General features: G+C 36.5%; 1 protein-coding gene across 1 annotated transcript in view; it reads right to left on the bottom strand.

Moving 5' to 3' along the window:
- Positions 1-18853, bottom strand: part of ATP10A (ATPase phospholipid transporting 10A (putative)) — a 297816-nt gene that overhangs the window by 148213 nt on the left and 130750 nt on the right. Inside the window, exon 2 of the mRNA XM_044669292.1 lies at positions 3816-4020. Coding sequence (XP_044525227.1) covers positions 3816-4020 — 205 coding nt within the window. The remainder of the gene's footprint in view (positions 1-3815; positions 4021-18853) is intronic.

Here is an 18853-nt window from a genome sequence, read left to right as displayed (position 1 = left end):
GAGGTCCCACATTAGAAGGAAGGAAATGGATTCAGAAAGGGAATAAAAGAGTGGCATGAGACAATATTTGTAAAGTGCTTCATCTAGTATCTGGCACATAGTAGGCACTCTACCAATGCTAGTTGTTGTTGTTGTTGTTGTTGTTGGTAGTAGTAGTAGTAGTAGTAGTAGTAGTAGTAGTAGTAGTAGTAGTAGTAGTAGTAGTAGTAGTAAAGACAAACTGCCTGTTTCAATATTTTTCCTACAACAGAGCTAACTCCCTGCAAGAAGGAGATTGCTGTCTTTGCTTTTTTTTCCTTTATCTTATGTCTCCTGGCTTCCATTTTCAGACTTCAGGCTAATACTATTATCTACAGTAAAGGACAAGTAAGCTTTTGATCACTGGCCTGGGGAACTAATGACCATTTAAAACATTGGTTCTATGGGAAAATGTGCTCTGCGTTCAAAACAACTGCCTTATAAGCAAACTTTTGGGCCACAACCCACAAGTATATTGGGGACTGCCTGCCCTGGGGTTGGAATGAAACCTTTCTGCCATCCATCTTCACAAAGATCAACAGCCCTCTTGATCTGGAATGAGAACACCTTATTTTTAAACAAAATATTAACCACACCTCATTTTCCTTGTGAGCACTTCCCTGAACTGTTTTAATACCGTCACGTTGCAGCTCTCCAGAGCTGCCAAGTATGCATTTTTACACAAGCGTGAGACAGAAATGGGTTGGGGGTGGGGGGGTGGGAAGGACTATCACTCTATCTTGAACAGATTAAAAACCACTGAGAGAGCTCATGTTTCAAACCACTGCCAGAGTTGGGTTTCCTGCTTTAAAGCTCATTTACTAGCGAAGGGTGTTAGGTCATGGTTACACTCCTTATTTTTCTGTTTACTGCAATTCATTTGGCAGAAGTGGACAAGTGTTCTGGGCCTTGAACATAATGGAACACAGTTATGGCAGCTTAAAGTAAAGGATCAAATGCAATGACCTGATCCTTGAATGGCTGAAACAAACAAACTTGCAGAGAGAAAATGCTCCCATCCCACCTGAGCAGGAAATCTCCTTTTCCTTGTTTCTCACTTACTCCCTTTTGCTCTTCTAAGGTAAATGGGATTCAGGGAGTATCTGTTCAATGCAAAGTGCTTACATCTTTGATGCTCCCCATCCTCCAGGAGCTTATTGTTTCAGAGGCCAGAGCTAAGCGCACGACCTCATGAAAGCTTCATGAAATTCTGATTTCCCAAACTAAGAAGTGGAATATTGATGCTGGTGATGACTTGCACGGAAGAGGAGACATTGAACAGTGATTAGAGTACTGGATTTGGCATCCAAGAAGGCTGAGATTCCAATCCTATGCCTGATATTTAAGAAGTACATGTCTATGGAAGTCATCTAAACTTTCCTCATTTATCATGAGGATATCTACTGAATATCCAACATCACTTGCCTCCTAAGGATGATGAGTGAGGTTCTATAGATAAAGCTCTTTGCAATTATTATGCTAGAATGGGAATGTCCATTGTTTTTATTATTAATTAGGGTATACAATGATGCCAGGTCAGGCATGACACCCAATTCCTATTAGCAGGGAAATAAAGGGAAAAGATACTCATGGATCATCCAATGGGGAGCTAGGTAGTCCAATGGATAGAGTTCTGGGACTAGAGTCAGGAAGACCCAACTTCAAATCTGGTCTTGGAGACATACTACCTGTGTGACTCTGGACAATTCACTTAACCCTATTTGCCTCAGTTTCTTCATCTATAAAATGAGCTGGAGAAAGAAATGGTTCATCCCTCTAGTATCTCCAGCAAGAAAACCCCCAAAAAAGGAGTCACAAAGAGCAGACACAATTGAAATGACTAAACAACAATAAAGATCACTTAACAGTTAACAAAAAGAGTTTTACTTGGCTATAGCATCAAAAGTAGACTTAGCAAAGCCATAACACTGGTTTGGGAAAATATTGCCCCATTTTCTCTCCCACTCATTCCTCCTCCAATATAGAAACCTATCTGTTCAGGTCAGCAGTCCTACTGCTATGGAACACTACCAAGTCTGAGAGGCACTGAGTCATGGCCTAGACTCTTCTATGCTGAGGTGGCCAGGAAGCCGTATCAATCTCTGGAGCCATAGTTGCCTTGGCCAATCATGTCTCAGAGACAGGTTTCTTGCCTTTTAAGGGGAAAAAAAATCAACACAAAAAGAGCCTAGTCATGGCAAGGATCCTTGTCAATACTGTTCCAACCATAATAAGAAGGCCCAGGAAGAGAAAGAGATCAGCCCAAACTCAGTTGTGTATTTGGTCTCACCATTATAAAGCATGGGTTTGAAAACAGCATGGTTCTAGGCTCTAGGATCCATCTGAAACTCGCTCTATAATTTTCCAGGAACTCCTGGAAATTTCTTTTTTTGAAAAATCTAATGTGGTATATGGGAAACTAATGGCTAAAAGTCAAAATACCCGGATTCTAACAATGGTTCTGTAGCTTATTAGCTGTGTGATTCAGGGAAAGTGACTTAACCTCATCAAATGTAATGATCATAACTAGCATTTATATAGCGTCTATTATGGGCTAAGCATTTTACAAATATTATCTCATGTGATCATTAAACCTGAGGGGGAGACACTTTTATTATTCCCATTTTATAGAAGAGGAAATAGAGGCAAATGGAGATTAAGTGACTAGCCCAAACATAGCTATAGAGTCTAAGGATGGATTCAAACTCAGATCTTACTGACTTCAAGTCAATGGGACCATCTAGCTGCTTTGTCTCACTTTCTACATATGTAAAATGGAAATAATACCTTCTCTGTCAGTGCTATACAGTGAATGCAATATATATAACACAAACAGATAGAAAGAAATATATATGAATGAGGCTTTGACTCTATAATAGAGTACTAGTGTGTAATTATAATTTTGTACCCCGGGAATCCTTTTCCCAGAACCCCACTTTCACCCTCACATTACATCCTTATGTTTTGGGGATAAGTTTCTGTACCCATGCCCCTCCTGGTGCTCTTCTCCCACTTTTGTGGTCCAGTAAACTTGTCTTTACTCTTGTCTTGCTATTTCCCCTACTTCAAGTGATTATTAATACATTTTATAAAATATAATACTTGGAGTTATTGGATATTCATTTTAATCTTACACTAGACAACATCAAGAAGGTCTTCAAATCCCCCCCTCACTGACTCTTCCTCTCCCTCTCTGTTGCTCCCTCCCTCTCTTTCTCTCTCTTCTTTTCTCTCCCTCTCTCTCCATCTCTCTCTCTCCCTTCCTTTCCCCTCTTTCCTTCACCCTCTCCCCCCTCTCTCTTCCTCTTTTCTTCTAACTCTCCCCCTCTCTCCCTCTGTCTGTCTATCCTTCTCTCTCTCTCCCTCTCTCTCCCTCTGTCTATCCTTCTCTCTCTCTCTCCCTCTCTCTCCCACTATCTATCCTTCTCTCTATCTGTCTCTCTCTCACTATCTCTCCTTCTCTCTTGTTCCCCCCTCTCCTTCCCTTCCTCCTCTTTCTTTTACCCTCTCCCCCTCTATCTTCCTCTTTTCTTCTCTGTCTCTCCCTTTATTTCTCCCTCTCTCTCTGTCTCTCCCTCTTTCTGTCTCTGTCTCTCTCTCTCTACCCCTCTCTCTGTCTCTGCCTCTCCTCACCCCCCACCTCCCTGTATAAATAGATATGAATGCACTTTGAATTTAAATTAACAGGACACAAGAGAAAATACTTTGAAAACTATAGAGTCCACCTATCACATCAATCAACTGAGTTACACAAATAATTATTATCTATGCTTATAAATACAACACAGCAAACTTACCAGCTCTAAAAATTCTCTCACCACCTGTCGCTGTTTCAGATTAGTCTCTCCATCCAGGTTGGCAGTTTCGATGTGACAGAGACCATCAGGGTCACTCGAAGAAAGCAGCAATATGTCAGCAGGTATGATTTCGTTACATCGAAGCTGAACAAAATCTCCAACTCGGACTTCTTTCCAGTATCGGTTCACATATTTCTTTTCATCCCTAATTAAAAAAGAGTCATCACAAAAACAGTTAAAACATGCTAAACTTGATACAAGTCAGAGACAATTATATAGAAGAGCTAATCTTGAAAATGACAGTGATACTAATTGGAAAATATCTGCTCTCCATATTCAAGGTGTCCCATGAGTCTTAGTGCAGTCTTAAAACTGGGGCACCCATTATGAATATATCTAGGCATGGTGTATGGGTGTGTGTATATATTGGTGTATATATATATATATAACTAGACACATACTAAATTTATACACACATACACATTCTAGCCATTCCAAAAATCAATTTGGAACTATGTCCTCCAAGTCACTAAATTATGATTAATACTATGACCCAGTAATAGCACAACCAGACCTATTCCTCAAAAAATCAAAAGAAAGAGAAAAAGAATCTACACATACCAAAAAAAAAATTGAAAAGCTCTTTTTGTAGCAGCAAAGAACTGGTTAAGAAAGATGCACCCATCAATACAAGAATGGAAGAACAAAGGATGGTATATGGATACAATATAATTGTGGTGTAAGAAATATATTTTGGGAAAATCTATGTAAGATAGAAAGAACAATAGAATCTATAAAGTGTAATAGGAAACATTGGAACAAGTCATCTGATGGCTTCTTTAGTTTGGGGGAGTTTTGGATGGTTTTTTAATTTATTTGTTTTCCTTTTGTGAAATTATAAAAAACAGTCATTGATCTTATAGGCCAGTTTCACTCCATATTTAAATTTATTTTAATACTTAAAGAATCTGTGATTTCAATACTCTTATGTACTTCCTTCAACAATACAGATTATAGCCCTCCCTCCCCTCTTCAGTCCTTAGTACACAGTCTTCATTAAGTTGCTATGATCAAAAAAATCCATAACTTTGAGCCATTCTGGTTGTGAGCCTCTTTGAACCTGGCCTTGTTAGTTATCCCTCAGATTATGAAAATGAAATATATAACCAGACCCATATTAAAGCCCTGTCAAGCTTGCTAAGACGTGAGGAACTAGATCTCTGATGGCATAACCTTTAAATATGCCAGGTCATGGCGGCGTGAACTTATAAGTTCCTGCCATTAGGGAAGCTGGAGCTGGTGGATTGCTTGAGTTCAGGCATTGGGTTAAATCTGTCTGGCACTAATAGAAAGAGCCCCCAAGAGCAGGGGACCAGCAGGCTGTTTAACAAGGGGTCAACTGGCCCATCAGCTTCACTGCTGATGAATACTAGACTTGGGCCAAAGCAAAATCTCTTATTCTACTATTTCCCCCCAAATGCAAAATCATCATTTTGAACACCTTAAGAGTACTTTCTGTATAAGTCAAACATACAGTAATATTGATGGACATCAAAATAACATACTATTTCTCTACATTACCAACAAAACCCAGCAGGAAGAGAAAAAAAGAGAAATTACATTTAAAAAAATTTGGGGGTGTTTTATAACACACAGAGATTATATAAACACAATAACAAAGCTCACATAAAGACATCTAAATAGTTGAGAAAATAGAAATTGTTCCTGAGTAGCCAATATCATGAAAATTATAATATTGCCTAAATTAATTTGCTTATTCAATGCCATACTAATTGAACTCCCAAACTATTAATTTATAGAGTAAAAACAGATAATAACAAAATTGATCTAGAAGAACAAAAGGTCAAGAATATCTGAGAATCAATGGGGGAAAAAAGAAACAAAGAAAGGGGGCCTTGTAGTACCAGAGAAACCAATTCCATTCCAAAGAGATGACCAGATGTAATTTGCCCAAACAGTTCTCTTAGAAATCCTTGCAGGTGAACCATCAACATAAAAACTCTGAAGGAGGTAAAGGTTCTTTTTGTTTCTGTAAGTCAGAGACTTGATGGACCTTATCACACACTACTCATCTAGAGAAAGAAAACATAAGAGGCAGTGATTCTAGGACAAGCATTTAAGCTTGTCAAAACTGCTAAAATTTATGTTAATTTTAATGCATCACCACACGATTATGTGGGAGTTTATGTTCACTCTGAACAAAAAAGTTCTCCTGATGGTCCCATTAAAAGGATGCCTCTGATGCTTTACCATTTTCATCCTTATTAAGTGCATTCTGGGGTGGGGTGTTAAAAGTAAATACAAAATAATACAACATGAGCAATCTAATCTAGCTCCTTGAACAAATGGTAAGGTTATTAAGATTATGAATGGCTTCTTAGAAATAAACGAAGAATACATTTGACTATCAAGGCTATCTTGGTTAATAAAAATTAATACAATGGCCTAGGGAAGAAAAGCTTGACAAGTTTTTAACATACTTTCTCAGGAGTTATTTTTGGAGGAAGGATAATGGGAGTTATCCTTCTGGTTCTCTGATGATCTTTCAAGCACAGTAATATGAGTGTTATTCATTATGAATGATAAAAAAGTTTATCCTCATATGCACAACTGTTGCAACTGGTGTTACAGATTTTGAGCCAATTGTGAGATTAACAAAGGCTACTAGCAGGAAGATGGGGAGGGAGAAGAGGGAACAAGCACTGAGAAAGCACTTACTATAGGCCAGCTACTATCCAGTATCTCATGAGGTTCTCACAATAACTCTTTGAGGTAAGTGCTATTTGTATCCCCATTTTACAGTTGATAAAGATGAGGCAGACAAGTAATTTGCCTCAAGTCACAAAGAGAGGAAGTATATACGGGCAGATTAAAACTCAAGTCTCTTCCTGACTCAATATTCTATCCATTGTTCCATCTTTTATTCAAATACACACAAATAGGGGGCAGCTGGGTAGCTAAGGGGATTGAGAGCCAGGTCTAGAGACGGGAGGTCCTAGCTTCAAATCTGGCCTCAGACACTTCCCAGCTGTGTGACCCTGGGCAAGTCACTTAACCCCCATTGCCTAGCCCTTACCTCTCTTCTGTCTTGGAGCCAATACATAGTATTGACTCCAAAATGGAAGGTAAAGGTTTAAAACAGACACACACACACACACACACACACACACACACACACACACACAGAACTGTGTGGTACAGAGGATAGAGTACCAGGTTTGGAGTTAGGAAGACTCATCTTACTAAGTTTAAATCTCTCTTACTAGATATGTGATCCCAGGCAAGGCACTTAACCCCCTTTGCCACAATTTTTTCACCTGTAAAATAAAATGGAGAAGGAAATAGCAAAACAGTCCAGTATCTTTACCAAGGAAACTCCAAATAGGTTTGAGAAGAGTTGAATGTGACTGAAAGAACTAAACAACATATATCCATGCATATGTGTGTGTAAATATATTAACATCTCTATTCACAATATTATCAATATAATAAAGATAACAATAAGGTATCAAATCAGCAAATATTTGCTGACTACTAAATGTAAGACACTGTGCTAGGCACTGTGGAAGATGAAAAGAGAAATGAAATACAAGGAGCTTAAGATCTTCAGGGTGTAATAGGAAAAAAGAGAAAAAAATACTGTCATTCAAGGCAGAATGTAGTAAGTAGATGATGAGAAAAGTGCAAACAAAAATTATAGGAGGTTATTTGCTAAATTAATAAATTTGGGACACTCCCATTTCTCCCAATGCTGAATACAGTTGAAGAATGTTGAGTCTTAATGTACATTACATGTATGAGGAATTAGAACTTGGGGTAAATAGATTTTAAAAGAGTAATTTTTTTAAGTCAGAGTATTATAAATGTATGGCATTAAAAGCTTTACAATGATGAATGCCACCATACCCAGCCAGCTCCAGTCATGCTTTAGTGTATGTCTTGGCCATTTTCTTAACATTCACCATTTAGAGTTTGTACCAACTCTCCCACACCCATTTCCTGCCATAAAACCAAAGACAATTCTGCCATTGCCACTGGAAAGGATTTGTCAAATCGATTCCACCATGACTCCATTCACCATCCCTTTGGTTTTCCATATTAAAACACTCCTCCTTAACTACCATGCTCTCTTATAAATGCTGTTTCCCCCGATTATTGAATGTGAACTACTTGAGGGCAAGGACTGTCTTAAATTTTCGTATTTATATCCTCAGCCCTCAGCACGGTGCTTGGCACAGAGTAAGCACTTGCTAAATGCTTTTCATTAATTCACTTATTACTGAAAATTCTCAAATACACAAGGGAAGTATTTCTTCCCAAGAAAAATATGCTTCTGGAGAAAAGAATGCAAAATGGGCTTGGTTAGAATTCAAGTGATTTTTTATTCTTTTCACAAATGTAAAAAGCTCATAAAAGTACATGAATACCATATTGAAATTTGTGCAAACAGATTTCAAAACCAGTCTTGGAATATGAACTATTTCACAACTAATCTTAATATAGAATACTGCTACTTCATAGAAATGAAACATAAGACTCTTGCCATACATAGCAGGCACGATCTAAATGCTTATTCCTCTTCCCCTTCCCTATTAGTCATGATTCCTCTTGACTCTGTGCTTGTAGTTCTGAATGATCTGAATAGGAACATAAGCACAAGAGTTCAGATGAAATAAATGGAAAAATTATTTGTGGCTCTTCAAAACATTAGATAAAATGAGAAGTAACAGAAATATCATGTAGCTAACCACTTCTTCAACAAGATTCTGGCATAAAGTGCAAGCAAATGCCATCTAGTAATAATCAAAATCTGTCTATGCTTCTTTTCCAAAATTTTCCAGAACTAGAGAGTTCTGATATGATCTTTTGTAATTATTACTCTTGAATCTGAGTGTTCTTAGTTAAAATCTTGTGTACTTGAACATTACGGTGCAGTTAAAAAAACATGAATGGAAATAGATATAGGAAAATCTTAAATATTCAGATTTCACTCATTCATAGTTTCTCATCATTTGGTCAGGGATGGATGAAGTTTTTTTTGTACTATTTTTTTACATTCAAAACTCTACAGTTGTCCTATTTCATTTGGCCAATTATTCTGGCTTTTTGTGATCTTTCAAAGTCAAAATTCTGAAATTAACATGCTAATTATACATTGAAGCTTGCTATGTCTTTATTAAAATATTGCTTTGGAATAGAATGAGTAGAAATCCCCTATGAGATAGCTATATTTTTTAATCAACCTTATTATCTAGTAATTCAATGAGTTCTAGATACACCTTCAAGCATCCAACTTGAATTTCTCTTTAACTGAAGGGATATCATGAGAGACTTTGCTCAATGCTTTGCTGAAATTCAGGCATTCTGAGCCTAAAGTTTGAGGTAGCAGGATATAGTGGTGAGAGAAGTAGAATTAAAGTCAGAAGAACTCTGTTGGAATCCTTAACCTACTACTTAAAATACGTTCACCTAGGCAAGTCACTAGACCCAACTTTCCTTGGGCTATTTCTTCAGGCATCTGGATTAAATGATCTCTATACTCCTCTCTGGTTCTAAATCTCATGATCTTATTATACTTATCTGCCAAGATGATTAGGGAAGGAAGGAAAAAAGGAGAGAAGGAAGACAGGAAGGAAGAAGAGGAGGAAGGAAAGGAGGGAAGGAAGAAGGAAATTAATTGGGGGGGGGGTGTCCTCGATCTTAGCCAAGGGGAAATTCCCCAATTTTCCTAGTGAAGTAAGCTGGGTATGAAGACAAGATTGTGGTTGCTGACTCCTCTATAGGTCAGCTTCTTCCCACAGTCTTTCTCTCACTTCAAGAATCTGAAAAAATTCTACAACTTTGTGATTTCTCGATTGAAGCTGAAAGCCAAAGACTAGGATCTCTCTCCTTACAAACTCTCACCAACTTCTCCTCTCACCAAAGCCTCCAACACTGAGTAATCACTCTCCTCTCATGGAGAGCTTGTTTTTGAGCCAAGAATTACATTCAGTTAGAGTGATATGCCTAAAGAAAAAAGAAAAGAAACTTTAGAAGAAAAAATAAAAAGCTTTACTTCCTATTTTAGAATCAGTACTGTAAAGTGGTACAGAAGAGTGGTAAGAGATAGGCAAAGGGGGTTAAGTGACTTAGCATCACCTAGTGAGGCCAGATTTGAACCTGGAGCCTCCCATTTCTAGGCCTGGCTCTCAATCCACTGAACCACCTGTGCTACTTCCAGTATGCTTATTTTTAACAAACCTAGCCTGGTTTACAGGAATAATCAATTGCTTTTCAAGTGAACTAAAACTAAAGAATCTTTTTTGGAATTTTGCCCAACATCAAAATGAAGATAAATAGCTCATAGTGAATCAAAGAAAACTTCTTCCCTTCTTTGAAAATATTTTGCTATTTGTGATATATTTTTTTAATTCTCCACAATTTCTCCAGAATTTTAATGTTTTCTAGATGTTCTCCTGAATATCTACAAGTTCTTTGAGCATTCTCAGGTGCAATACATCTAGAATTTATTCAGAACATCGAAGAGCTTTCTTACATATATTTTACACATACATATATCTGGCTGGTAAAGAAAAAGTAGAATGCAATGGGGTCCAGAAATGCCATGATATTAAACCATAGGTCTACAGAACGTTATTCCTTAGCTTCCCATCTATACCATGGTGCAATACAGGTCCTAGAGTCAAAGGACCTAGGTTCAAATCCCACTTGTAATGCTTACTACCTAAGAGATTGTTGTCAGGCAACTTAATTTTCCTGGACCTTAGTTCCACAAGTTTCTTCTGGCTCTAGATCATTTAAACTTATTTATCTTTTAGAATCTAAAATCTTAGGATCATGTCTATATTTTGTCTAGACTAAGAGAGAGGTAATAGAATATCTAAATAAACCTATTGTAGAAAAAAATAGAAGAGGGCATAAATGAACCTTTTAAGAGAAAAGCATCAGGAACAGATGGAGTTATAAGTAAATTTTACCAAACATTTAAAGACCATATAATTAAAATATTAAATAAATTATTTAAAATAAATGGTAAATAAGAAGTCCTGCCAAATTCCTTTAATGAAATAAATATGGTACTGATCCCTAAACCAGGAAGAGCAAGAACAGAGAAAGAAAATTATAAGCCAATTTCTTTCATTAATATAGAAGAAATTCTAAATAAAATGTTAGCCAGGAGACTATATATTATATCAACAACATATAACAATACACCATAAAGATTTGATTCCTAAACATTATTTTTTCCTAAAATTTTACAAATAACTGTGCTAAAGTTATGGAACATAGTGCAATCTGATCATTATTCCTTTCCAATTACTATGGACATGGTCTTCATGACAAACTTCAAATGACACAGTCACTTTCTCCCAAAGTTTCCATTGTTTTCACTTCACCCACCAGTTCCTCTTTACTTTTTAGGATCAGTTCCTTTTATCACTTCTTTCAGCTTCCAAAGGATAAAATTATTAGCAAATTGTGTCAAGGATTCAATGATGCATTTTTTTCCCCAGAGATTACAGAAGACTTCACTATGGCTAAAGTTTTTCTTTATGGCTATAGCTATCCCAGCTTGATCATTGCAAAAATCTAGTCTTCTACAATGAGCACAAAATGTAAGGAAAACAACTTTGAAAGATGAAACTATGAAGCTCTGCTTAATGGAGTGACCAACTGTTACTTCATAAAGCTGATGATGAAACTTGCCTTCCCACTTCTTGACCTTAAAGTGTGGAATAAGGTTGCAGAATGAGGCATACATTTTAGATGTGGCCAATATATTGATTTATTATCTTGACTTATTTTTATGAGGTTCTATCTGGGGAGGGAGTGGTAGAAAGTGATAGAGAAGCATAGAAATGAAGAAAAGTATCAAAACATTTTAAAAATACACAGAAAAGAGCAGAAGGAAGTTTAGAAAGGGGCATGAACAAGGCAGTTTTGTTACCAGTATAATAAAATTAAAAATACTTTTAAAAAACCAAGCTTTGTAACAGATAATCATTTTTCCTGTTCTTTGTATATTAATGTTCATTTCTGAGAAAACTCATGCCAATAGCATACAAATGCAAGAGTATCAAACTTTTAGCCAACAAAACTCTCCAATGGAGCCTTATACGATTAAAATATAATTGGAAAAAGTTAAACAAGATAAATAAAAATGTAATATAATATAGGTGAAGTTAACATGATTTTCTAAGTCAATATGCAGCTGCAGGAATCCTTATGTATGATTTAGTAGCCCCTATTTCCATCTGAGTTTGACACCATTTTTCTAATGGATATGTAAACTTAGTGACTTGACAATTCCCTCAAAGTACACAGAATTCTGTTGTCTTTCCCCACTCCAGCAAAGGCCAGGGCCTAAAGAATAGAAAGGATCAATGATAATGCCTAGATAGATCAAAGAAGGAAGGAGTAAGGGGTGGTTGACTAGGTGGATGCATGGATGACCTCCCTCTTTCTATTCCATTAATTTCTAACCATCAAGTTGAACAATATCATCATCTTTCTGGCTGGAACCTATGGCCTGTGGGCATCAAAAGCATTCTATGAAGTTTTTAACAGAAAATTTAAAAAACTTCCATCTTCTAATACCAAAAATCAGTCTCAATTATTCATTTAAAAAGTCTGCAAGATACACCCTACACCAAGATAAACTCAGAATGGGTGAATGATTTGAATATGAAGAAGGAAACTATAAGCAAATTAGGTGAACACAAAATAGTATATTTGTCAGATATTTGGGAAAGGAAAGATTTTAAGACCAAGTAAGAGTTAGAAAAAATTACAAAATGTACAATAAATAATTTTAATTACAATAAGTTAAAAAGGTTTTGTACAAACAAAACCAATGCAACAAAAATTAGAAGGGAAGCAACAAATTGGGAAAAAACTTTATAAAAAAACTCTGACAAAGGTCTAATTACTCAAATATACTAAATCAATTGTATAAAAAAATCAAGCCATTCCCCAGTTGATGAATGGGCAAAGGACATTAATAGGCAATTTTAAATCAAAACTATCAGCAAACACATAAGAAAGTCTTCTAAATCTCTTATAATTGGAGAAATGCAAATCAAAACAACTCTAAGGTATCACCTCACACCTAGCAGATTGGCTAAAATGACAGCAAAGGAAAGTAATAAATGTTGGAGGGGATGTGGCAAAATTGGGACATTAATACATTGCTGGTGGAGTTGTGAATTGATCCAACCATTCTGGATGGCAATTTGGAACTATGCCCAAAGAGCTTTAAAAGACTGCCTGCCCTTTGATCCAGCCATACCATTGCTGGCTTTATATCCCAAAGAGATCATAAGGAAGAAGACATGTACAAAAATATTTATAGCCACACTCTTTGTGGTGGCAAAAAACTGGAAAACGAGGGTATGCCCATCAATTAGGGAATGGCTGAACAAAATATGGTATCTGTTGGTGATGGAATACTATTGTGCTCAAAGGAATAATGAACTGGAGGAATTCCACATGAATAGGTATGACCTCCAGGAATTGATTTAGAGTGAAAGGAGCAGATCCAGGAGAACATTATACACAGAAATGGATACACTGTGGTAAAATCGAATGTAATGGGCTTCTCTAGTAGCAACAATGCAATGATCCAGGATAACTCTGAGGGATTTATGAGAAAGAACACCATTCACATTCAGAGGAAGAACTATGGGAGTAGAAACACAGAAAAAAAAAAAAACAACTGCCTGATCACATGAATTGATGGGGATATGATTGGGGATATTGACTCTAAATGAGCACCTCTGTACAAATATCAATAATATGGAAATAGGTCTTTATCATTAATACATGGAAAACCGAGTGGAATTGTGCATCGGATATGGGAGGGGGTTTGAGGAGGGGATGGATAGAACATGAATCCTATAACCATGGCAAAATGTTCCAAATTAATTAATAAAATAGAGGTATAAAAATTTTTCTAAATAATAAAAAGTCTACAAGAACTTCTACTTGGTGAAATTTTTTCAGCCTACTTTGAGTTTCTACAAATACTTGAAAGTAATCAAATTCTATCTTAAATATATCAGACCATTGCTATTGCAAATTACCCCACTACCCACCCCAAAAGACTGAGTGAAGTTTTTACAAAATATTATTTTAAAAAGTTGTGTTACATGTGGATATTGGCATACATTTTAAAATCTATTAATAAAAGTAAAAATATTTGCAAAAAATGAGGAAATTTCATTTGAATTTGCAAAGTTATATATGGATTTGCATTTGCGTAACTCAATGATAAAGAATCAAAATACTGCTTCAAGATGATATTAAATCCAACCTAGATCAAAACTGGTTAATATGACTACAAATGAATCCTTCAAAAACTGATCATATTTCTACACAGTGATAGAAAGAAGCAATATTATACTGAAAATGATTGCTCTTAGTCTACCAGTTAGAGTAACATGGGATTGTAATCTTTTATTAAAAAGATATTTTGATATATTTTAGTAACCAATATATTTTAAGTCATGAATATAAAAACATTATTTTGAGAAGAGGCCCAATCATTTCACCAAGACTCACAAAAGGGTCCATGACACAACAAACCCTCAATAAAAACATTATTCTGAGAAGAGGCCCAATGACTTCACCAAGTCTGACAAAAGGGTCCATGACACAACTAACCCTGAATACTCCAGTACTTTTATTTGCTAAGAAAAATATACCAGTAAGATAATTTTAGACCAAAAAGCTTTTTGGGAATGGAGAATGGAGATCCTGAAATAAGGAACACCTATTCTCTGTAAGGCAAACAATTCAAAATCTAATTCAGTTCATATTGTCTTATACGACCAGTAACTGCCATGTGAAGAGGCATTGTTATTGTTCCCTAAAAAGCATTTCCAGGTGTTGTTTGAGCCTGTGAACATTTATGCCAACTATAGGCTCCCCAGAATATTGTGGTCAAGAGAGGTTACTTTACCTAACCCCTCCCAGAGGTAGTATATGGATTAGTAATTAAAGGATTAATTAAAATTTCTCATCTTAACCTTATACTAGAATTTATTACTTTGTATCAAATGTTTACAAAACCTTGTTCCCAAATGTTATAGCATGTTTCTTAACATACCATGTACCTTCTGCCTTATTAATGACTTATGCTAATTAACTGTCAAAAACCAATAAAACACACGGTTGAACATCTATTTAAGTATCTTTACCACAGACTGGGTGTGGTGACAGCTCCAGCTTTAATTTACCACAATTAAAGTCTAGATCTTTAGCTCAAAATGATGGTCAAGAAATTTATTTCTTACACTACCTAGATGTCCCAAAGGATCTTGAGAGTCAAGATTTCAGAACCAGATTCATCTTTCTCCCCAACCCTACTCATTTTCCTAACATCCTTATTTCTGCCGAGCATAGTCCACTTCTTGCAGTCACCCAAACTACAACCTAGATATAATGCTTAATTTTTCATTCCTCCTCACTCTCCCTCATCCAATCAATGGCCAGGTCTTATAAATATTATCTCCTCAATACCTATCTTATCTATCCCCTTCCCTCTGTTGATTCTATATAACCATATAGTTCAAGCTTTTGTCACCCCTTAAATAAGTTTCTTTAAAATCCTGTTGTTATTGTGTTGTTTTTTTCCCTTTTACAGTACACCGTTTTCACACAGATGCCAAATTGATATTTTTAAAGCACAGATCTGGCGGACATTTCCCTTTTCTAGAAACTTCAGCAGCTACCCAATGCTTAGCATATATTTGTGTTTAAAATTTGCTTATTGGTTTCCGGGTTAAGACAGCGGCAGAGTAAAAAGCAGCTCTTAGCCTCTCCTGACCGAAACACACAAGACTCCTCAAGGGGACATAAAAACAAGTCCAGACGAACGGAGGAACCCCACAACAGGGTGCAGCGTGGAAGGTACATGGAATCGGGACATTTCCATGCTATAAAGGGGTGAAACAGCTCTCACTAAATCTCGAGCTGAGCAACCACCCCAACGCCACCCCCTCCACACAAACCACCTATAGCGCCGAAGCCAGCTAAAAAGAAATAGAGCAAGTTTGGGGCACCCATTGAATCATTGGCAGCTCCAGGGCCTGTTCCTGAGAGCAGCAAGATTTGGGACCCCAAAAAGCCAAAGAACGCGCACGGACTCTGAGCGCGGGCTCAGAGCGCAGGCACGGCAGAAGCGTGGGTGGAGGCAGACACAGCCACAAACTAAGGCTCTGAAACCCTGAGTGGGGAACCAGCGTAGACGGGTATATGACTGTGGAAGCAGCGCCCTGAGACTTGTAAAGGAACCTCCTGCAGAGGATCAAGCAAGGGGGCTCGACCTTGGAAAAAACCAGAACTCAGACCTCAGGAGCCAAAAGACCACGGACAGACCCCGAGTGCGAGGATAAAGCGGAGAAGCTGCTGGGCTAATGATGGCTACCCAGTCTCAGGAAGTTCAGAAGAGAAAGATAAACAACAAGAAAAAGAAGTCTTTAACACTCGACAACTTTTACACAGAGAAAATCCAGACAACCGAGCAAACAGAGGAGGTGAACAAACAAGCATCCGGACCCTCCTCAAATAAGAAAAACGGGTCACAAGCTATGGAAGAGTTCAAAACTGAGATTTTGAGGAAGATGGAAGAGATCTGGCAAGAAAATAACAGTTTAAAAGGTAGAATCTTGCAATTGGAAAGTGAGGCTCAGAAATCAAATGAACTGAGAAGCAAATTGAACACGAGAAATGACCAGATTGAAAAGATCATAGCTGAAAACGAAAAGTTTAGAGCCGAAAACCAGTCCCTAAAGGCTAGAATTGAGCAATTAGAAGCTAATGATCTCTCAAAACAACAAGAACAAATAAAAAAAAAGTCAAAAGACTGAAAAAATAGAAGGAAATATGAAATATCTCAATGAGAGAGTGACAGACCAAGAAAACCGGTCTAGAAGAAACAATTTGAGAATAATTGGTCTTCCAGAGAAACCTGGACTCCATACTAAAAGAAGTTATTCAGCAAAATTGCCCTGAAGTCCTACAACAAGAGGGCAATATAGACATTGAAAGGATTCATAGAACACCCACGACATTCGATCCAGATAAGAAAATGGCCAGAAATATAATTGCCAAATTCAAGAGCTTTCAAGCAAAAGAAAAAAATCTTACAAGAAGCCAGAAAGAGACAATTCAAATATCAAGGAACACCAATCAGGATCACACAGGATCTGGCAGCCTCCACACTAAAAGACCTGGACAGGAAAATCAAAAACTAATTGGAAATTAAATAATATGATGCTCCAAAACCAATTTGTCAAAGAAGGAATCATAGAAACAATCAATAATTTCATTGAAGAAAATGACAATGATGAGACATCCTACCAAACTCTGTGGGATGCGGCCAAGGCAGTACTCAGGGGGAAATTTATATCCTTGAGTGCATATATTAACAAATTAAGGAGGGCAGAGATTAATGAATTGGGCATGAAACTCAAAAAATTAGAAAGAGAGCAAATTAAAAACCCCCAGATGGAAACTAAACTAGAAATACTAAAAACCAAGGGAGAAATTAATAAAATCGAAAGTAAAAGAACTATTGAATTAATAAATAAGACTAGAAGCTGGTACTTTGAAAAAACAGATAAAATAGACAAAGTACTGGTCAATCTAATAAAAAAAGGAAAGAAGAAAACCAAATTGATAGTATCAAAGATGAAAAGGGAGATCTCACCTCTAATGAAGGGCAAATTAAGGCAATCATTAAAAACTATTTTGTCCAATTATATGGCAATAAATATAACAATTTAGGAGATATGGACGAATATTTACAAAAATATAAACTGCCTAGATTAACAGCAGAAGAAATAGAATACCTAAATAATCCCATATCAGAAAAAGAAATTGAACAAGCCATCAAAGAACTCCCTAAGAAAAAATCGCCAGGGCCTGATGGATTCACAAGTGAATTCTATCAGACATTCAAAGAGCAACTAATCCCAATACTATACAAATTATTTGATATGATGAGCAAAGAAGGAGTCCTACCAAATTCCTTTTATTACACAAATATGGTACTGATTCCAAAGCCAGGGAGATCAAAAACAGAGAAAGAAAACTACAGACCAATTTCCCTAATGAACATAGATGCAAAAATCTTAAATAGAATACTAGCAAAGAGACTCCAGCAAGTAATTAAGAAGATCATTCACCATGATCAGGTGGGATTTATACCAGGAATGCAAGGTTGGTTCAACATTAGGAAAACCATCCACATAATTGACCACATCAACAGTCTAACAAACAAAAATCACATGATTATCTCAATAGATGCTGAAAAAGCCTTTGACAAAATACAGCATCCATTCCTATTGAAAACACTGAAAAGTATAGGAATAGAAGGACCTTTCCTAAAAATAATAAACAGTATATACCTAAAACCATCAACAAACATCATATGCAATGGGGATAAATTAGAAGCCTTCCCAATAAGATCAGGAGTAAAACAAGGATGCCCATTATCACCTCTATTATTCAACATAGTACTAGAAACACTACAGTTGCAATTAGAGAAGAAAAAGAAATTGAAGGTATCAAAATAGGCAAGGAGGAGACTAAGCTATCGCTCTTTGCAGATGATATGATGGTCTACTTAAAAAATCCTAGAGAATCAACTAAGAAGCTTGTAGAAATAATCAACAACTTTAGCAAAGTTGCAGGATACAAAATAAATGCACATAAATCATCGGCATTTCTATACATTTCCAACACACTAGAGCAGCAAGAAGTAGAAAGAGAAACACCATTTAAAATCACCCTAGACAATATAAAATACTTAGGAATCTATCTACCAAAACAAACACAGCAATTATATGAAAACAACTACAAAACACTTTCCAAACAAATAAAACTGGATTTAAACAATTGGAAAGCCATTGATTGCTCATGGGTAGGACGAGCTAACATAATAAAAATGACAATTCTACCCAAATTAATTTACCTATTTAGCGCCATACCTATTAAGCTACCAAAAAACTTCT

This window comes from Gracilinanus agilis, chromosome 3, assembly GCF_016433145.1.
Source record: "Gracilinanus agilis isolate LMUSP501 chromosome 3, AgileGrace, whole genome shotgun sequence".
Classification (NCBI taxonomy): domain Eukaryota; kingdom Metazoa; phylum Chordata; class Mammalia; order Didelphimorphia; family Didelphidae; genus Gracilinanus; species Gracilinanus agilis.
This window is presented reverse-complemented; position numbering and strand designations above follow the sequence as displayed.